The sequence below is a fragment of the Erythranthe guttata genome, chromosome 13, assembly GCF_056151865.1.
Source record: "Erythranthe guttata isolate IM_541 chromosome 13, IM_541, whole genome shotgun sequence".
Taxonomy (NCBI): Eukaryota; Viridiplantae; Streptophyta; class Magnoliopsida; order Lamiales; family Phrymaceae; genus Erythranthe; species Erythranthe guttata.
In genome coordinates, this window is record NC_142545.1 from 2,055,623 (window position 1) to 2,071,986 (window position 16,364).

The 16,364-nt window shown below is 34.0% G+C and overlaps 1 protein-coding gene and 1 long non-coding RNA gene across 2 annotated transcripts; both read left to right on the plus strand.

The window, feature by feature from the left end:
* The first annotated feature begins 6,197 nt into the window (after positions 1–6,197).
* LOC105948927 (uncharacterized) lies at positions 6,198–7,321 on the plus strand. The gene is made up of 2 exons (XM_088812055.1): positions 6,198–6,530; positions 6,660–7,321. Exons 1-2 carry the CDS (start codon positions 6,198–6,200, stop codon positions 7,263–7,265), a joined length of 939 nt encoding a protein of 312 aa, XP_088668181.1. The 3' UTR covers positions 7,266–7,321.
* Positions 7,322–13,856: 6,535 nt separating this feature from the next.
* LOC105953561 (uncharacterized) lies at positions 13,857–15,976 on the plus strand. Its single transcript, XR_016029012.1, has 3 exons — positions 13,857–14,176; positions 15,057–15,382; positions 15,473–15,976. It is a non-coding gene; the product is annotated as an uncharacterized LOC105953561 (long non-coding RNA).
* Positions 15,977–16,364: the final 388 nt, after the last annotated feature.

Below are 16,364 nucleotides of genomic sequence, written 5' to 3' on the forward strand. Positions count from 1 at the left end.
AAAATTATTTGTTAAACCACTATATACCTGGGCAGGGGAGTCAAGGTAATCAATCTCATGTCCATGCTGGTTCATGATAGATTCGGAACATAATAGATTCAAGTACAAATCTATGTGTTCTGCACTCAGCATTTCATCAAATAAAAGTTCGCACATATGCCTTCCCGTCAATTGATGTGGGCCTCTCTCCACAATAATTTCCCTACAGTAAGACATAACCACGTACTATTGGATAAGTAAACTTGTACTATGTACAAAGTTACTACATACTATAACATGTGGTCAACATATACTATTGGATAAGTAGACTTATACTATGTACAAAGTTACTACATACTATAACATGCAGTCAATATGTACTATGTATTCACTTGACATATACCATTAAAGACATTAACATGTACTATCAAGGTGGTTGTGCTCTTACCCTAAATCAACACTTTCCAAGAACAGATCCAACAATATCCTCTCTTCTTCGGATATTTGGTCACGACGTACGTAGTCCTTTCTTCCCCGGTAATAATCGGCAGTCTATATAACGAATAAATCACACCAATTATGACAAAAAATAATAATAATGTAATACTAATATAATCATAAATACCTTGATCCCAGGGACTGAAACCGAAACCTTGGACACATGAACTTGTTTACGACCACGTCCTCGTCCTCGTCCTCGCACGCGTGGAACTTTGGCCTTTGACTTTGGCCTTTGACTTTGACTTTCGTCACCTTGATTTCTCTCTCTTTCTTCACTTCGTTCTCCTTCACCTTCCATCCCCTCTACTTCATTTTTTTCTCCTTCTTTTTCCCTTTCCTCTATCTCTATCTCTGCCTCTATCTCTATCTCTTTCTCTGTCTCTGTCTCTCTCTCTTTTTCTGTCTCTCTCTCATTCTCTCTCTCATTCTCTCCCTCTGTCTCTTTCTCTTTCTCTTTCTCTTTCTCCTGCTCTTTCCATATCTCTATCTCCTTCTCTTTCTCTATCTCTTTTTCTTTCTTTCTCTTACTCTGCATTTTTTTTTATTTATTTTCTTCTTCTGTTACATTCCCCCTCTTCCTTTTTATGTTATTCTTCTTATGCTGCAACTAAAAAAAACAATAGTACGAAACATGTTATACAATAGTATTATATTAGTTGACATATAGTATGTTCCAATGTGAACGGAAGTATGAAGTTTAGGGTTTATTGTATTAATGACTTACAGGTGTTGCTTCCACGTCTTCAATCTCATCTTCACTACCTTCAGAACTTATTTCAACAAACCTATCAGCACTAATTCCAACAACTGGGCCAGAAATTACTTCCAAAACCGGAGAAAGCAACGCTTTCTCTTTTGGGTACACAGAAAATGGTATAACCTAATAAACGTAAAAAATTTGTTAGCAAATACCTAATACATTATATATTTTGTAACTCAAAGTGTTACCTGTACTTGTTTTATCTGATCAAAAAGCAACCTAGCTGCTTCTTCATCGATTGGGATTTTGCTGTCTCGCCACCGGAAGAACCGGGGAAATTTGTAAACGCTGGTGGAAACCCCTAGTGACGTGATCCTTTCATGCACCCATGCCTGCGTATTTTGGAATCATTATTAATTGGTATATTCAATATAATATAATATATATTCACTATTAGATATCACTTACCAATAAGCCGATAGTGCATCCATCAAAATACTTTAACCCCCCCTTCAGATACATCTCCATATTCTCAACAAGAGTATCATATACCAACTTTCCCCATGCAAAAGACCCTAAAACCTCCAAATCTTCTACATGCGGATAAACCCACCTTTCTAACGTTTTGTTACCCTTTGGCAGTAGAATAGTATTAAACAGATAAATAGTGTACAATCTGCTGAAATCTTCAACAGATTGTTGATCGGTCATAACTGCATAGGCCTCCAGTTTATAACCAATATATGGCCTCGTCATTAATGATAACTTACCATCAAAAATTCGTGTAATGAAATCAGTGTCTCTGCCATCCATATTCACATCCACCGGTATGCCTTCGTACTGCAGCCCTAATACGATAGATAATTGCTGCGGAGTGAATTCCAAGCGTATAGTATTTCCCCCAAACCAGAAGGCCCGATCTTCTGCATTGTACGCTTGCATGAGAGACACAACCCTAGGGAAGCTGTGGTTTATTTTAGGCATGTCCATGTAGTGATAGAACGGATTTTTCTTCAGTACTTCATAATGTTGTTTCTTCATCACTTTTTTCACACCTTCCATAGTTGTTTGAAAGGCGAACGGTGAGCACCTGCAGCCTATTGATAGCTTGCTGCAATCTTCTTTTACAACAATTCCTGCAATTACATACACATAAAACAAATACAATTATAACAAATACAACGTACTATAAAGTTCCACATGTCAATACCATCCGAAGTCACTAGTAATACCATTCAAAGGCACTAGTAATACTATTATGGCATATGACTTATACTACAGGACCATCAAACATTATACTTCTAGTACCACAAGTCAATACCATCCGAAGTCACTAGTAATACCATTCAAAGGCACTAGTAATACTATTATGGCATATGACTTATACTACAGGACCATCAAACATTATACTTCTAGTACCACATGTCAATACCATCCGAAGTCACTAGTAATACCATTCAAAGGCACTAGTAATACTATTGTGGCATATGACACATACTACAGAACCATCAAACATTATACTTCGAGTACCACATGTTACTACCATCTAAATGCACTATTAATACCATTACTGCGCATGACACATACTATAGAACCAGTACGAACAATACAATAAGCCTCTTTCCCATATCCTATATGAAACCCTTGTTAGGACTCAAAATGCTTTGGGGACATGCTAATGTCACCGAATAATAATACCCATGAGAAAACTGTTACAAAATCATGAAATTCGACAACAAATAAATGATCTTTGCAAACCCAAACAACAGAACAACAAATATTGGAACCGATTTAATGATTAGGGGAAACACCGAATAAAGTCGAGGCATAATACCCATGAGTGGATATGTTCAAAATCATGAAATTCTATAACAAATAAACCTTTTTGCCCTGTTTAATCAACACCCAAATGGGTCTGTTTCCAAGAAAATGAAAAAAAAATAAAAAATCAAACCTTGTTGTTTGCCCTGCTTCACCATTGTTTATAAATGGGTTTGTTTATTTTTATTTTTCTGTTCGCTTTATTATTTTTCTGCGGTTTGTTGATTCTTCGTGCTTCGTAATTTCTTCCTTCTTTGTTCTTCGTTTCTTCTTGGTTTCTCTGTTCTTCGTTTCTTCTTGGTCTGAAAATGGGTATAACTGAACGGTGGTTTTTTTATGCGCCTTTTTAGCTTCTTTTTTGTTGTTTGATTTTTGAAATGTAACGGGCAAAGAGCGTGTAACACAAACGGCGCGTTGGAAGTTGTAAAGAAGTTATGTAAAATTAGTATAAAGTAAAGGGTATTTTAGTATTTGCACATTTTATTAGGGATTGAACTGCATGTTAGGCGCGTGAGTAGGGACTGAATTGCTTGGGGAAACTACCTAGGGACTGATCTGTGAGTTGAGTTTTGGATTATGGATTTATCTGTAGTTTCCCCTTTCTTTTTTACTCATTTAAGAAATGTTTATAAATATCTAAACTATTCAAGAAGACTAGCTAGTCACCAACATGCATTGCATCCATCGAAATGTTATGAGATATGCCATATTTTAAGAGGTTCAAAATTATCTAGATCATAAAAATATTTTTAGAGATAGATCAATTCTAGTAGGTCTCTAGAATTATTTATTGAAGCCTATAAATAAAAATATGTTCATTGTAAACTCATCAACTAACCATACTTGTTTTCTTTCAATGTTAAGTGCTATTCTTTTTTCTCTTTTCTTCTTTTCATTATAATCACACAAAAATTAGAATAAAACGTCCAATAAGAAAATGTGATGTTTACTGTAAAAAAAGAAAAGAAAAAACAATAATGAAAAATGTCAAGCACCTAACTAAAAAACATTATTCATATGTAATTTCAGTTATGTAGAACTCTCCTAAATCTCTCCATTGCCATGCTTCTTCACATGTAATTTCAGTCCTATAGGACTCTCTTCGGTCTCTCTATTGCCATGCTTATGAGTGGACAGTCTCTACCGTAGAATAGCACATCTCATACTCTTCGGTCTCTCTATTGCCATGCTTATGAGTGGACAGTCTCTACCGTAGAATAGCACATCTCATAAACCGCTCAAGATTTGAAAGCCATTTTTTAATTAACTGATCTTTGTTTTAAATTACGCGTCTTTGTTTTAGCCTATAATTTATATACATGAATCAAATTAAAGTTAGTTAAAACTTAAAAATAATAAAAGTAAATAAATATCTGGTACAACTATAAAGTGTGGTTTTAATGATTGTGCGGGGACTTGGTCCTATCTCGTATGGAAGCGAACCAGCCGTTTAAAGAGTCTAGTCTAGTACCGGTGGTTGTCTTTTCGTACATGCTTCAATAAATCGCATGAAAACGGACACGACTTGTATTCTCGGACCTCTTTTCAAACTTTATTATCTACAGTTCCATTTATTGATTTGTTTTGTTTGTTAAGCTTATCAATGCAAATTTTAAATAAATTATGGATTTTCCAAACCACATTAATTTCGTATTATTTTTATAAAATTTTGGTATTAAATGTGTTTAAATATTTTATAACCCTCTACTATTAGAGTATATGTCAACCTCCTCCCCTACTTTCATAATTTGTAACAGGATTTAAATTTTTCAAAAAAAAAAGAGCTTGTCTAATACGGATATTCCCCCTATATTTAGAATTATTTAACGTTTTTATTCATTGGTGTGAACCTATGTTAAATGCTTCTTAACCCCATTGACCCTATGTTAGAGGTGAAAATCGATAGTTTGACCCACTTTCGGGCAATATGTGCGTTTGATTGTTCTGACTGTTACCAAATTACTGTTTACTCGGGTCCTACGCGACTCGTACATGTGGTCGATTTTGAGAGATGTAAAAAATCCAGTATTTTAAAAATCGGTCGAGACGGCAGATTAATCGGTATTCGAGGCGGAGGCGATCCAACACCTTTACAATTTTGGTGTAAAAGTTTCAAAAATCGATTTTTGTCTATGAGGTGGTTTTAGGCAGTCTGAGGCAGGTTCAGACGGTCAAGCCTTGGAGGCGGGTCAAACTTTAATAGTAAAAATGGTCAAAAATCATTTTTTTTTATAAAAAATGAGTTTATGCTTTGTTTTGTTGTAAATGCATTGAAAATGCATTAAGTGGATGTCCAAATTAATGAAGAGTTACCAACCATTAATGGTCTTTAATTGAAGTACACTCTTGTAACTCTTAGGACATTAATCTTCCTTGCAAGTATAAATAGTTTACTTTGTAATAGACAAAGACACACTTGAGATTTGAAAAAAACAAGAAAGAATAAGAAGAAAAGGTTTTATTATCCTTACATTTGATCTCCCATATTCTTGTTTTACTTGATTTTCTTTAATATATTTATAACACGTTATCAGCACGAGTTTGCTCATGTTTTTATTTGAAGTTGGTTTCGGTAATAGACATGCATTTCATGTTTATTGTCACAATTCAATCTCAGTACGAGACATATAGATATATTTCCAACACTTTCTCTCGGCCCTAACTTTTGTTGTTTTTGAAAAATCATATAACACTAGCTACAACTGATTTCATTAATACATGTATATGTCTGTGCATTAATATACGTCGTATGTCTATACATGCCTACGCTAATAAAATTTGTTTATCCATTTAGCATTTTTTTTACATATATGCATATATGCTTGTGTATACGTATATATTTGCATGTACTCATAGAATTATTATATTCTTTTTGGCATAATCATTTTATTATCTATTCATGTGTGTATTTTACATGCCTACGTTTTTCTTTTAATGATATTAAACGTTTTGATACAATAATTATATTAATTTATTATGCATCAATTAAAATGCTATCTCTTTAATTATTATTTATTTGCTTTATTGTTATGTAAATTATCATAAGAACATGAAGTTATTTATAGAAAATATAGGCCCGAAGTCTATATCGAATATCAAAGCCTGAAGCTTGGATATATTGAATAAATTAGACTCAAACCTGAAGTTTTGAGTATATATATAATCTAAAACACTATTAATTTTATGATACAGTGCTATGGCAAACATCACCAAGCTTGAGTTCGCTGCTCTAGATATTTCCGGAAGAAATTATCTAACTTGGATCCTTGATGCTGAGATTCATTTGAATGCCATGAACCTCGGAAATACCATTAAGGATGGTAATGAGGAAAGTGAACAAGATAAGGCGAAATCAATGATTTTTATTCGCCATCATCTCCACGAGGGCTTAAAATCCGAGTATCTTGGGGTAAAGGACCCTGCTACTCCATGGAATAACTTAAAGGAAAGATATGATCACCAGAAGAGTGTGATACTTCCTAAATCTCGATATGAATGGATGCACTTGCGTTTGCAAGATTTTAAATCGGTAAATGAGTATAATTCCGCCATGTTTAAAATTGTTTCTCGATTGAGATTATGCGGAGACGATGTCACAGAACATGACATGTTAGAAAAGACATTTACCACATTTCATGCCTCTAATATGCTCCTGCAGCAGCAATATCGTGAAAGAGGTTTTACCAAATACTCTCAATTGATTTCTTGCCTCCTCGTTGCTGAACAGAACAACGAGCTCTTGATGAAAAATCATAACTCCCACCCAACAGGATCACAAGCATTTCCAGAAGTAAATGCAAATGTTTCATTCACTGAAGTGAATGCAAACAAGTATAATCGTGGTCGGGGTCGTGGCCGTGGGCGTGGGTATCGCCGTGATCACGGTCGACATCAAGATGGTCCTAGAGTTGCACCATACCACCCGAAGTGGAATAAAAATGGTGAAAAACAAGACAAGGGCAAGGCTGTAAAATTTGGCCCTTATAATAATCAAAATGAGAGTTGCCATAGGTGTGGAGTGAAAGGGCACTGGTCACGTGCATGTCGTACTCCAAGGCACCTTGTGGATTTATATCAAGCATCCATCAAGGGAAAAGGAAAAGGGAAAGAAATCAATTTTACTGATTTTAGCAACACCGAGAATGATCATATTGATCCAATGGACCTTACCCATTTGGATGTTGCTGATTTCTTTCCCGCGCCAAGTGGAGAAATTGATGAAATCAAATTTCATGGTGATGATAACAATGATGGCAACAAATAGATCAATCAGGATTGATCAAATATTACATTTATGTTGCATTTGAGTTAAATAATGTTTATCTTTCATTCCCTAAATGAGTTCGAAATAATTTTGATGCGTGGTTGGTGGTTTGATTGATATAAGAAAATAAATTTTATTATATCTTCTTATATTATTTATTGTATTCCCAGAAAATGGAATATAATGAGTCCGTGAGCAACATGAACGATAGAGACATTTGTTTGGTTGACAGTGGAACAACACACACAATTCTTCGAGATCAAAAATATTTCTCGAGTTTGAAATTGGCAAAGGCAAGTGTTAGTACAATTTCTGGTACTACCAAACTAATTGATGGCTCCGGAAGAGCTAATATTGTTTTGCCTGGTGGAACGAACATTTTAGTCAAAGAGGCTTTGTACTCTAATAAATCCAAAAGAAACTTATTAAGTTTCAAGGACATACGTCTCAATGGATTTCATATCGAGACTATGAATGTGGGGAATATGAAATTTCTTTGTATTACAACCAATATTTCATGCCAGAAGCATGTTAAAGAGAAACTCCCAGTTTTCTCATCAGAGTTGTATTATGCGACTATAAGCGCAATAGAAACAAATATTGTGATGGACCAGAAATCCAATGATCCGAAACTTTACTCTCTTTGGCACGATCGACTTGGTCACCTAGGATCGACCATGATGCGTCGAATAATAAATAATTCATATGGGTATACTTTAAAGAACCAGAAGATTCTTTTGCCCCATGAATGTGTGTGCATTGCATGCTCACAAGGGAAATTAATTATAAGACCATCTCCAATGAAAATTAGTAGTGAGGCCCCAACATTTTTACAAATAATTCAAGGGGATATTTGTGGACCTATAGATCCACCTTGTGGACCATTTCGCTATTTTATGGTTCTATTGGATGCATCATCTAGATGGTCACATGTAAGTCTATTGTCAACACGTACTGTTGCTTTTGCTAGACTTCTTGCTCAAATCATAAGATTACGAGCTCAATTTCCCGATTATCCTATCAAGACTATTCGTCTTGATAATGCCGGTGAATTTTCATCTCAAGCATTTAATGATTATTGCATGTCAATTGGTATTGATATTGAACATTCAGTTGCCCATGTACATACTCAAAATGGACTTGCAGAGTCCTTTATTAAGAGATTGCAACTGATTGCTAGACCTTTGCTTTTACGGTCTAATTTACCCACTTCTATTTGGGGACATGCAATATTACATGCTGCTTCATTGGTCAGGATTAGACCAAGTTCATTTCAGAAGTATTCACCGTTTCAACTTGTTTCTGGCCAGCAGCCAGACATTTCTCACTTAAAAATATTTGGTTGTGCTGTTTATTTCCGATTTCTCCACCTCAGAGAACAAAAATGGGTCTACAAAGACGACTTGGAATTTATGTTGGTTTTGATTCCCCGTCTATAGTTAGATACATTGAACCCCTGACGGGTGATTTGTTTAAGGCAAGATTTGTTGATTGCCATTTTGATGAGACAATTTTCCCGCCGTTAGGGGGAGAAAGATCGTCGGTTCAAGTTGAACGGCGTGAAATTACGTGGAATGTACCGTCTTTGTCTCATCTTGACCCACGCACAAACCAATGTGAGAAAGAAGTAAAAAGGATAATCTATTTGCAAAATATTGCAAATCAATTGCCGGATGCTTTTACCGATATGAAAACGGTAACAAAATCTCATATACCCGGCACAGGTTGATGTCCCTGAAGGACAACATGAAAAGATAATGAAACCTCGCATGAAGCGTGGGCGCCCTATTGGCGCAAAAGATAAGAACCCTAGAAAGAAAAGGGTAATAGAAGTAAATTCTCCTGAAGAGAATATTATCTGTGAACAAGAAAGCGCTATGAAAAATGTGACTGATCAGTCTAAAGTACATGATGCCCCTGGAGAGGATTATGAGAAAGAACTTATATCCGAAGAGATATCTTTAAACTATTTGAATAACAGAAAAAATTGGGATATAAATAAAGTTGTTATTGATAATATTTTTGCCTATGGGGTTGCAATTGATATTGCAAATGAGGACCCCGAACCAAAATTTGTCGAAGAATGTCGACATAGAAATGATTGGCCAAAATGGGAAAATGCTATTCAAGCTGAATTAAATTCCCTTGAAAATCGTAAAGTATTTGGACCAGCAGTCCTAACACCGGATGGCGTAAAACCCGTTGGATACAAATGGGTATTCGTACGAAAACGAAATGAGAAAAATGAAATCGTGAGATATAAAGCACGATTAGTTGCACAAGGTTTCTCACAGAGACCCGGAATTGATTATGATGAAACATATTTCCCCGTGATCGATGCAATCACGTTGAGATATTTGATCAGTTTAGCAGTCACAGAGAGGCTTGACATGCGCCTTATGGATGTTATTACTGCATATCTATATGGATCATTAGATAGTGATCTTTATATGAAAATCCCTGAAGGATTTAAAATGCCTGAAGCATTTAAACAAAGGTCTCGTGAGCTATACTCAATTAAGTTGCAACGATCCTTGTACGGTTTAAAACAATCTGGAAGAATGTGGTATAACCGTCTAAGTGAATACCTTGTTAAAGAAGGGTATATAAATAATCCAGTTTGTCCTTGTGTTTTCATCAAAAGATCTAATAGTGGATTTGCTATTATTGTGGTTTACGTGGATGATCTAAATCTTGTGGGAACTCCTGAAGAGCTCACAAAGACCGCAAACTATTTGATGAAAGAATTTGAGATGAAAAATCTCGGAAGGACAAAATTTTGTCTCGGCCTGCAGATCGAGCATTTGTCCAACGGAATCTTCATCCATCAATCAACATATACAGAAAAGATTCTTAAACGATTTTACATGGATAAATCTCATCATTTGAGTAGTCCAATGGTTGTTCGATCGTTGGATATAAAGAAATATCCATTCCGCCCTCGAGAAGAGAATGAAGAATTACTTGGTCCAGAAGTACCTTATCTTAGTGCCATTGGAGCACTAATGTATCTTGCAAATAACATTAGACCTGATATTGCTTTTTCGGTCAACTTATTAGCAAGATATAGCTCTGCGCCTACTAAAAGACATTGGAATGGCATTAAACATGTATTACGCTATCTTCGTAGAACAACTGATATGGGTTTGTTTTACTCAAACAATTCAGAACCCCAAATAGTGGGCTATGCAGATGCCGGCTACCTTTTCTGATCCACATAAAGGCAGATCTCAGAGTGGTTACATTTTTATTTGTGGCGGTGCTGCAATTTCATGGCGTTCAGTGAAACAGACACTGGCAGCGACTTCTTCAAATCACTCAGAAATTCTGGCATTGCATGAAACCAGTCGCAAGTGTATATGGTTGAGATCAATGATCCAACATATTCGAGAAAATTGTGGGCTGACTTCAATACGAGATACACCCACAATACTTTACGAGGATAATGCCGCTTGTATTGCACAAATCAGAAACGGCTACATTAAAGGTGATAGAACAAAACATATATCACCCAAGTTTTTCTACACTCACGAGCTACAAAAGAATGGTGATATTGACGTTCATCAGATACAGTCATGCAACAACTTGGCAGATTTATTCACTAAAGCACTGCCAACTACAACATTCAGGAAGATGGTCCATAGTATTGGAATGCGTCGACTCAAAGATCTCTTGTCGACATCAGGGGGAGCGTGATTATTAACTCTCACACACTGTACTCTTTTTCCTTCGTCCAAGTTTTTATCCCACTGGGTTTTTCTTGGCAAGGTTTTAACGAGGCAGTGTTTCACGATCGCAAGCTCCACATGAATATGTACTCTTTTTCCTTTGTCCAGATTTTTCCCATGGGGTTTTACTGGAAAAGTTTTTAACGAGGCATATTACTCTATAAAGATGGACATCCAAGGGGGGGTGTTGTAAATGCATTGAAAATGCATTAAGTGGATGTCCAAATTAATGAAGAGTTACCAACCATTAATGGTCTTTAATTGAAGTACACTCTTGTAACTCTTAGGACATTAATCTTCCTTGCAAGTATAAATAGTTTACTTCGTAATAGACAAAGACACACTTGAGATTTGAAAAAAAACAAGAAAGAATAAGAAGAAAAGGTTCTATTATCCTTACATTTGATCTCCCATATTCTTGTTTTACTTGATTTTCTTTAATATATTTATAACATGTTTTATTTTGTTAATCTTAATTTTTTTTTTTAAAAGAGCTGATATATGCTTGCCATATTCAAGCATATATTGGGATGCAGAAGATTTTTTATTTATTTTTTATTTTGTAATGATTTTAATTATATTATGATTTTATTGTTATTAAAATTTTATTATATATGTTAAATCATGTTTAAAAATACTTTTATATAAGATTTGAGTATTTACAAATAATATCTAGAATTATATTATATTAAATTCAAAAAATCAATTTATTTTCTATTTATCGTCGATTAATCATGGCCGCACCGATTAACCGTGAGAAAATGTCTACCGACTCGATCCGATTTCTGCCTGTTACAACCTTAATGAAACCTATGTAATGATTAGGAAAAAAACACGTAGACAATATTTTTAAGGGTGTTGAAAAGAAAAAGAGAAAAAAAATCGTTTGTAACAGTTACCATTTGTAACACTTACCATTTGTAACAAATAGGGTTAAATACAGTTTACACCCCTATAGTATACCATTTGTAACAATTATCCAATTTAAGTATCATTTGTAACACTTACTCCCCTCAAGCACACTTTAAGTTGTATTTTAAATTATAGGGATAGTTAGCAATAACCCCCTCATCTAGGAAACGTAGTTAAGGAAACACCACCTCCCAAAAATAATTAGAGAAAAACCCCTTAGGTATATTTCTAGCAAAATGAATCTTTAATAATTCCTAAACTACCCTTATTTAGTTTTAATAACTTAATTCCTAACCCTACTCCTTTCTCTCGTCTTTTATTTTCCTCTCCATCCAAATCTCACCATATTCTCTCCACTCCGCTGCGCCGCCGCCTCCACCGATATGATGCGCACTTCCTCTTCGGCCTTCATAATATTCTTAATACATGGCTTAGGTGGATGTTCTGTGATAATCATTTCCAGCCTTCATGCTCTGTTGCTGGAGGAGATGGTGGTACGGCGGGTTAGGGGATATGCCGCCGCCTGAGGCGGAGTAGCCTCTCCTTGGGGCTGGTTGTTTTGTACCATCAATTTTTTTGCATAAGCTATTTTGGTACAAATGAAAATTGGAGAAGACAAAAGATCGTGAATATTTATGGGGAGTGAAGAATGCCCAGGTATGAGTGCAATGTACAATTTAGGGAGGGTAAGGTACAACGCGGTGATGCAAGGGTGGAGTATAGTCTTTTAGAGGAGTTGATATGGTGTGGTGATGGTACAAATAATTTGGGTTGGATTCGAAAATTTTAGCCAATGATTATTGGCCAACGGAGGGCAGGTTATGGATTTTAATATAATTTCGCTACAAATTTTTTGAAGTGTGGTTTTGTTTTGGTGGTTTTTTCCTGGGTTGGTGGTGTAGAGAAATTCGCGCAGGCTGAAACCTTAATCGACTATGTACATATTCAATAGTCGATTAAGCTAATCGACTATGCTCTGAAAGTCGATTATGGTTGATCGACTCCAATTTTTTATTTTTATTTTGTATTTTTTGTTTATTGATTCCAAGTGTATAAATCAAATTATAATGTTTGTATATTTTTTGTGTTTTGTAAAATATAGTTGATTTTGCATTTTTTCGCAAGTGTAATTTGTTATGTCTAGTAGCAGATTCTTAATCGACTATGCTTCATCATAGTCGATTAATATACCTGATGTAGAAAAAAAATTAAAAAATTAAAGAATTTCCTTAATCGACTATGCTCCATAGTCGATTAAGGCTAATCGACTATGCTCCATAGTCGATTAAGGAAACTGATACAGAAAACAAGGAAAAAAAAAGCGGAAAAAAAAAACGAAAAAAAAAAAGAAAATCGCTGAGCGCGTGACCCAGCTGTGATGATGTGGCGGGCGGGGGCGAAGCTGGAAAACATAATGGCTCAAAATGGGTTTGTGCTTTTCTCAAATGGACTGAAATATTTTGGACCTCTCTCTATTAAAAAAAGTAATGAGGGGGTTTCCTCAAAGAGCCCCTAAATTATAATACCTTAAAATTTTCTCTTTTATTGAAAGGAATAACTAAAAGAATAATTAAATTATACAACTAAAAATATTTGTTGAATAATACAGTATTTTAAAATTCAAAAATACTAAATAACATCTAATTGTTGTTGGACCAATTAATCGAATATTTTCATATCGATAAGTTTTAAGAATAAATACATAACTAATAGTAATCTTAAGTATTTAAATTTATTCTAGTTCATTAATTTCTTAAAATATATTGTCATTCATTATTATACAATATATATTACTTTTTAATTATTTTTCAATAAATCAATTTTAGTTACTTTTGAATTTTATATCATCCAATAATTATTTGATTATTATATTTATTATGTAAATTTAAAAAATATAAAATAATTAATGTTGAAGGGATAAGTATTACCCAAAATAATTTAATGAGAGTAAGGGCCCGTTTGATTACCTCTTATTGGCCTCTTAATGAGTAATTTCTGCTGATTTGGTCAGCATAATAATATTTAGCGTGTTTGGAGGGAATCTCTTAACTGAAAGATTTATTGCTTACCGATTCAGCCGCAATTCTCACGCTTATTCAGTCAGACCTAGTTTTGAATATTTTTTTTATTTCTTTTATCCATAAATAATCTTGTAAATTCCAACCCTACCATCATATAATATATCCCTCCTACGAGTCTTTTCATCACCACTGCTCACACATCACTGAAATCTATAGCAGAACTCTGCAAGACAATTTTTGAAATTTCCAAGTAAGTTTTTTTTTTTTTTCGGTTTTGACAAATTCTTAATCTTTATTATAGTTTTATTTTCTTTTGTTGAGTTTTCTATTACTCCATCTGCAATTATAATTATACACAAATTAATATATAATTGAGCAGGGATCGTTATAGAAAATCGATCTAACCTGTAATTTTTTTTTTGATTCGTAGTAATTTGTTAGTTGCTGTTTCTCGCACTTCTGACCACTATGTCGTAGCTATATATTCTCGAAATCATGTACTTCTACTGATTTGAAATTTTACTTTTTGTTAATTGAATATATATATATATATATATATATATATATATATATATATATATATATATATATATATATATATATATATATATATATATATATATATATATATTTCATTTGTTAACGTTGACTTCTGGGCCACTATGTAGTAGTTGTATATTCTCAAAATCGTGTACTTCTGATTTGAGATTTTGTAACTTTGTTAATTGAATATATACATATTTTATATGGAGTGATCCTTTATGAATTAAATATATATATTTTATATGGAGTGATCTTTCAGGCTTCAGTTGATTCTTGTGTATTGTGTACAATTTGTTCTAGACATGATTTTTTTAGATTAAGTCGTTTTGATTTTCGATGGAATAAAAAATACTGATTTGGTACAATGATCCATAAATAAGAATACTTAATTAAAGATACGATAAGCATGCAATATCTCATTACATAGCCTTCATCTATTTAGCATTTAAAAAAAATCATACACTGCAAAAACTACTCTTGAAGCTTCGACTAATTGTAAATTATCAATACCACCATGACATTTGTTTCTACTTTTTAATCACAACTCGTGAGGGTTAACTTTGAAGAATAAATATTCATGAATATAGGAATGGAGGAATCGGATGAAAATAATGGAGTCATATGGAACAACAGTGAAGTAGATAAATGTTTTCTCGAAGCGTGTATGTAAGAAGGTGCTCTAAATGGTAGAGAAGGAGGTAGTCTGAAGTCAGAATCTTGGGCCACAATTATGAACACTTTGAAGAAAAATCATAACTTTGTTGTTTGTCAAAGACAAATGAAGAATCGATATGACTACTTAAAACAAAAGTATCAAGCTTGGTTGCCGTTAACTATGAAAACAGGCAATATTTACAATCATGCCACCAACACCATCAACATGACAAATGAAGAGTGGACAGAGTATATAAAGGTTTATTGTTTAGGTTTTTATTGGTTTATCTAACTTTTATTAGTAATTATAAGATTTTATTAAGAATTATAATTTGATACTTCAATACAGGCTCATCCTAAGGCAAAGAGTTTAAGACTTGCACCTCTACCTTATCCTGACCTTTGTAGAGCACTATTCGACGGTGCCATTGTTACTGGTGTTCATTCTTGAGGACCTAGTTCCCAAGAACAAAATCCTGGTGTTACCTCATTTCTTCGAGTAATGTCCGGAATGTGGAACAAAGAGACATAGAAGATATTTCTTATTGTGAGGAAGATGGAAATTTTAGGGATACCAGAGGGACTGAGACTAATGATTTCGCCCATCGTTCTCAAGGAGAAAAGCCTAAAAAGAAAAAGAAAAATAGTCAATCCTCGCCCGGTGATAATAATTTAATAAATGAGATGTCAGCAGCTTTGAAGTTTATGATTAAAAATAATAGTGGGCCTTCAGTTACAGATTGTATTGCTAAATTGGATGAACTTGAATGGGATAAAGAAGACATCTTATATGTTTCAGCTGTTGTAATCTTTGGCAGTTGTGCAGGACAATGTCGGAGTTCTGAAAGCATATATGGGATATATGGGATAGAGAAGCTTGGATGGCGCTTCCTAAGGATAATGTCGGAGTTCTAAAAGAATGGATTAAAAGAATTGGACAAAATACGGGATTTTAATTTTAACTTGCAATGGCTTATGTATCAAATTTTAATAATTTAGTAGTATTTATTTATGACGATGGATTTATTTTAAGTTTCGTAAGTTATTGCAAACTTTTTATGTTATTAGTTTCAATTTTAGTATCAGACTTGTTTAGTTGGTACTTTTTATAATAATAGACTTGTTTTACATTTACCTTGTGAATTAGGTTCCCTTTATGATTCAATATTTGCTAATGATAGTTTACATTCTCAAATATTTAATGTATTGATCAGTTTTGTTAACAGATCAATATGGAAATT

Bases quoted from the DNA above. Each gene is read 5' to 3' on its own strand.
- LOC105948927 (XM_088812055.1), top strand. From the start codon at position 6,198: ATGGCAAACATCACCAAGCTTGAGTTCGCTGCTCTAGATATTTCCGGA. The intron at 6,531-6,659 runs GTAAATGAGTAT...ATGCTCCTGCAG, and splicing joins GTTTGCAAGATTTTAAATCG to CAGCAATATCGTGAAAGAGG.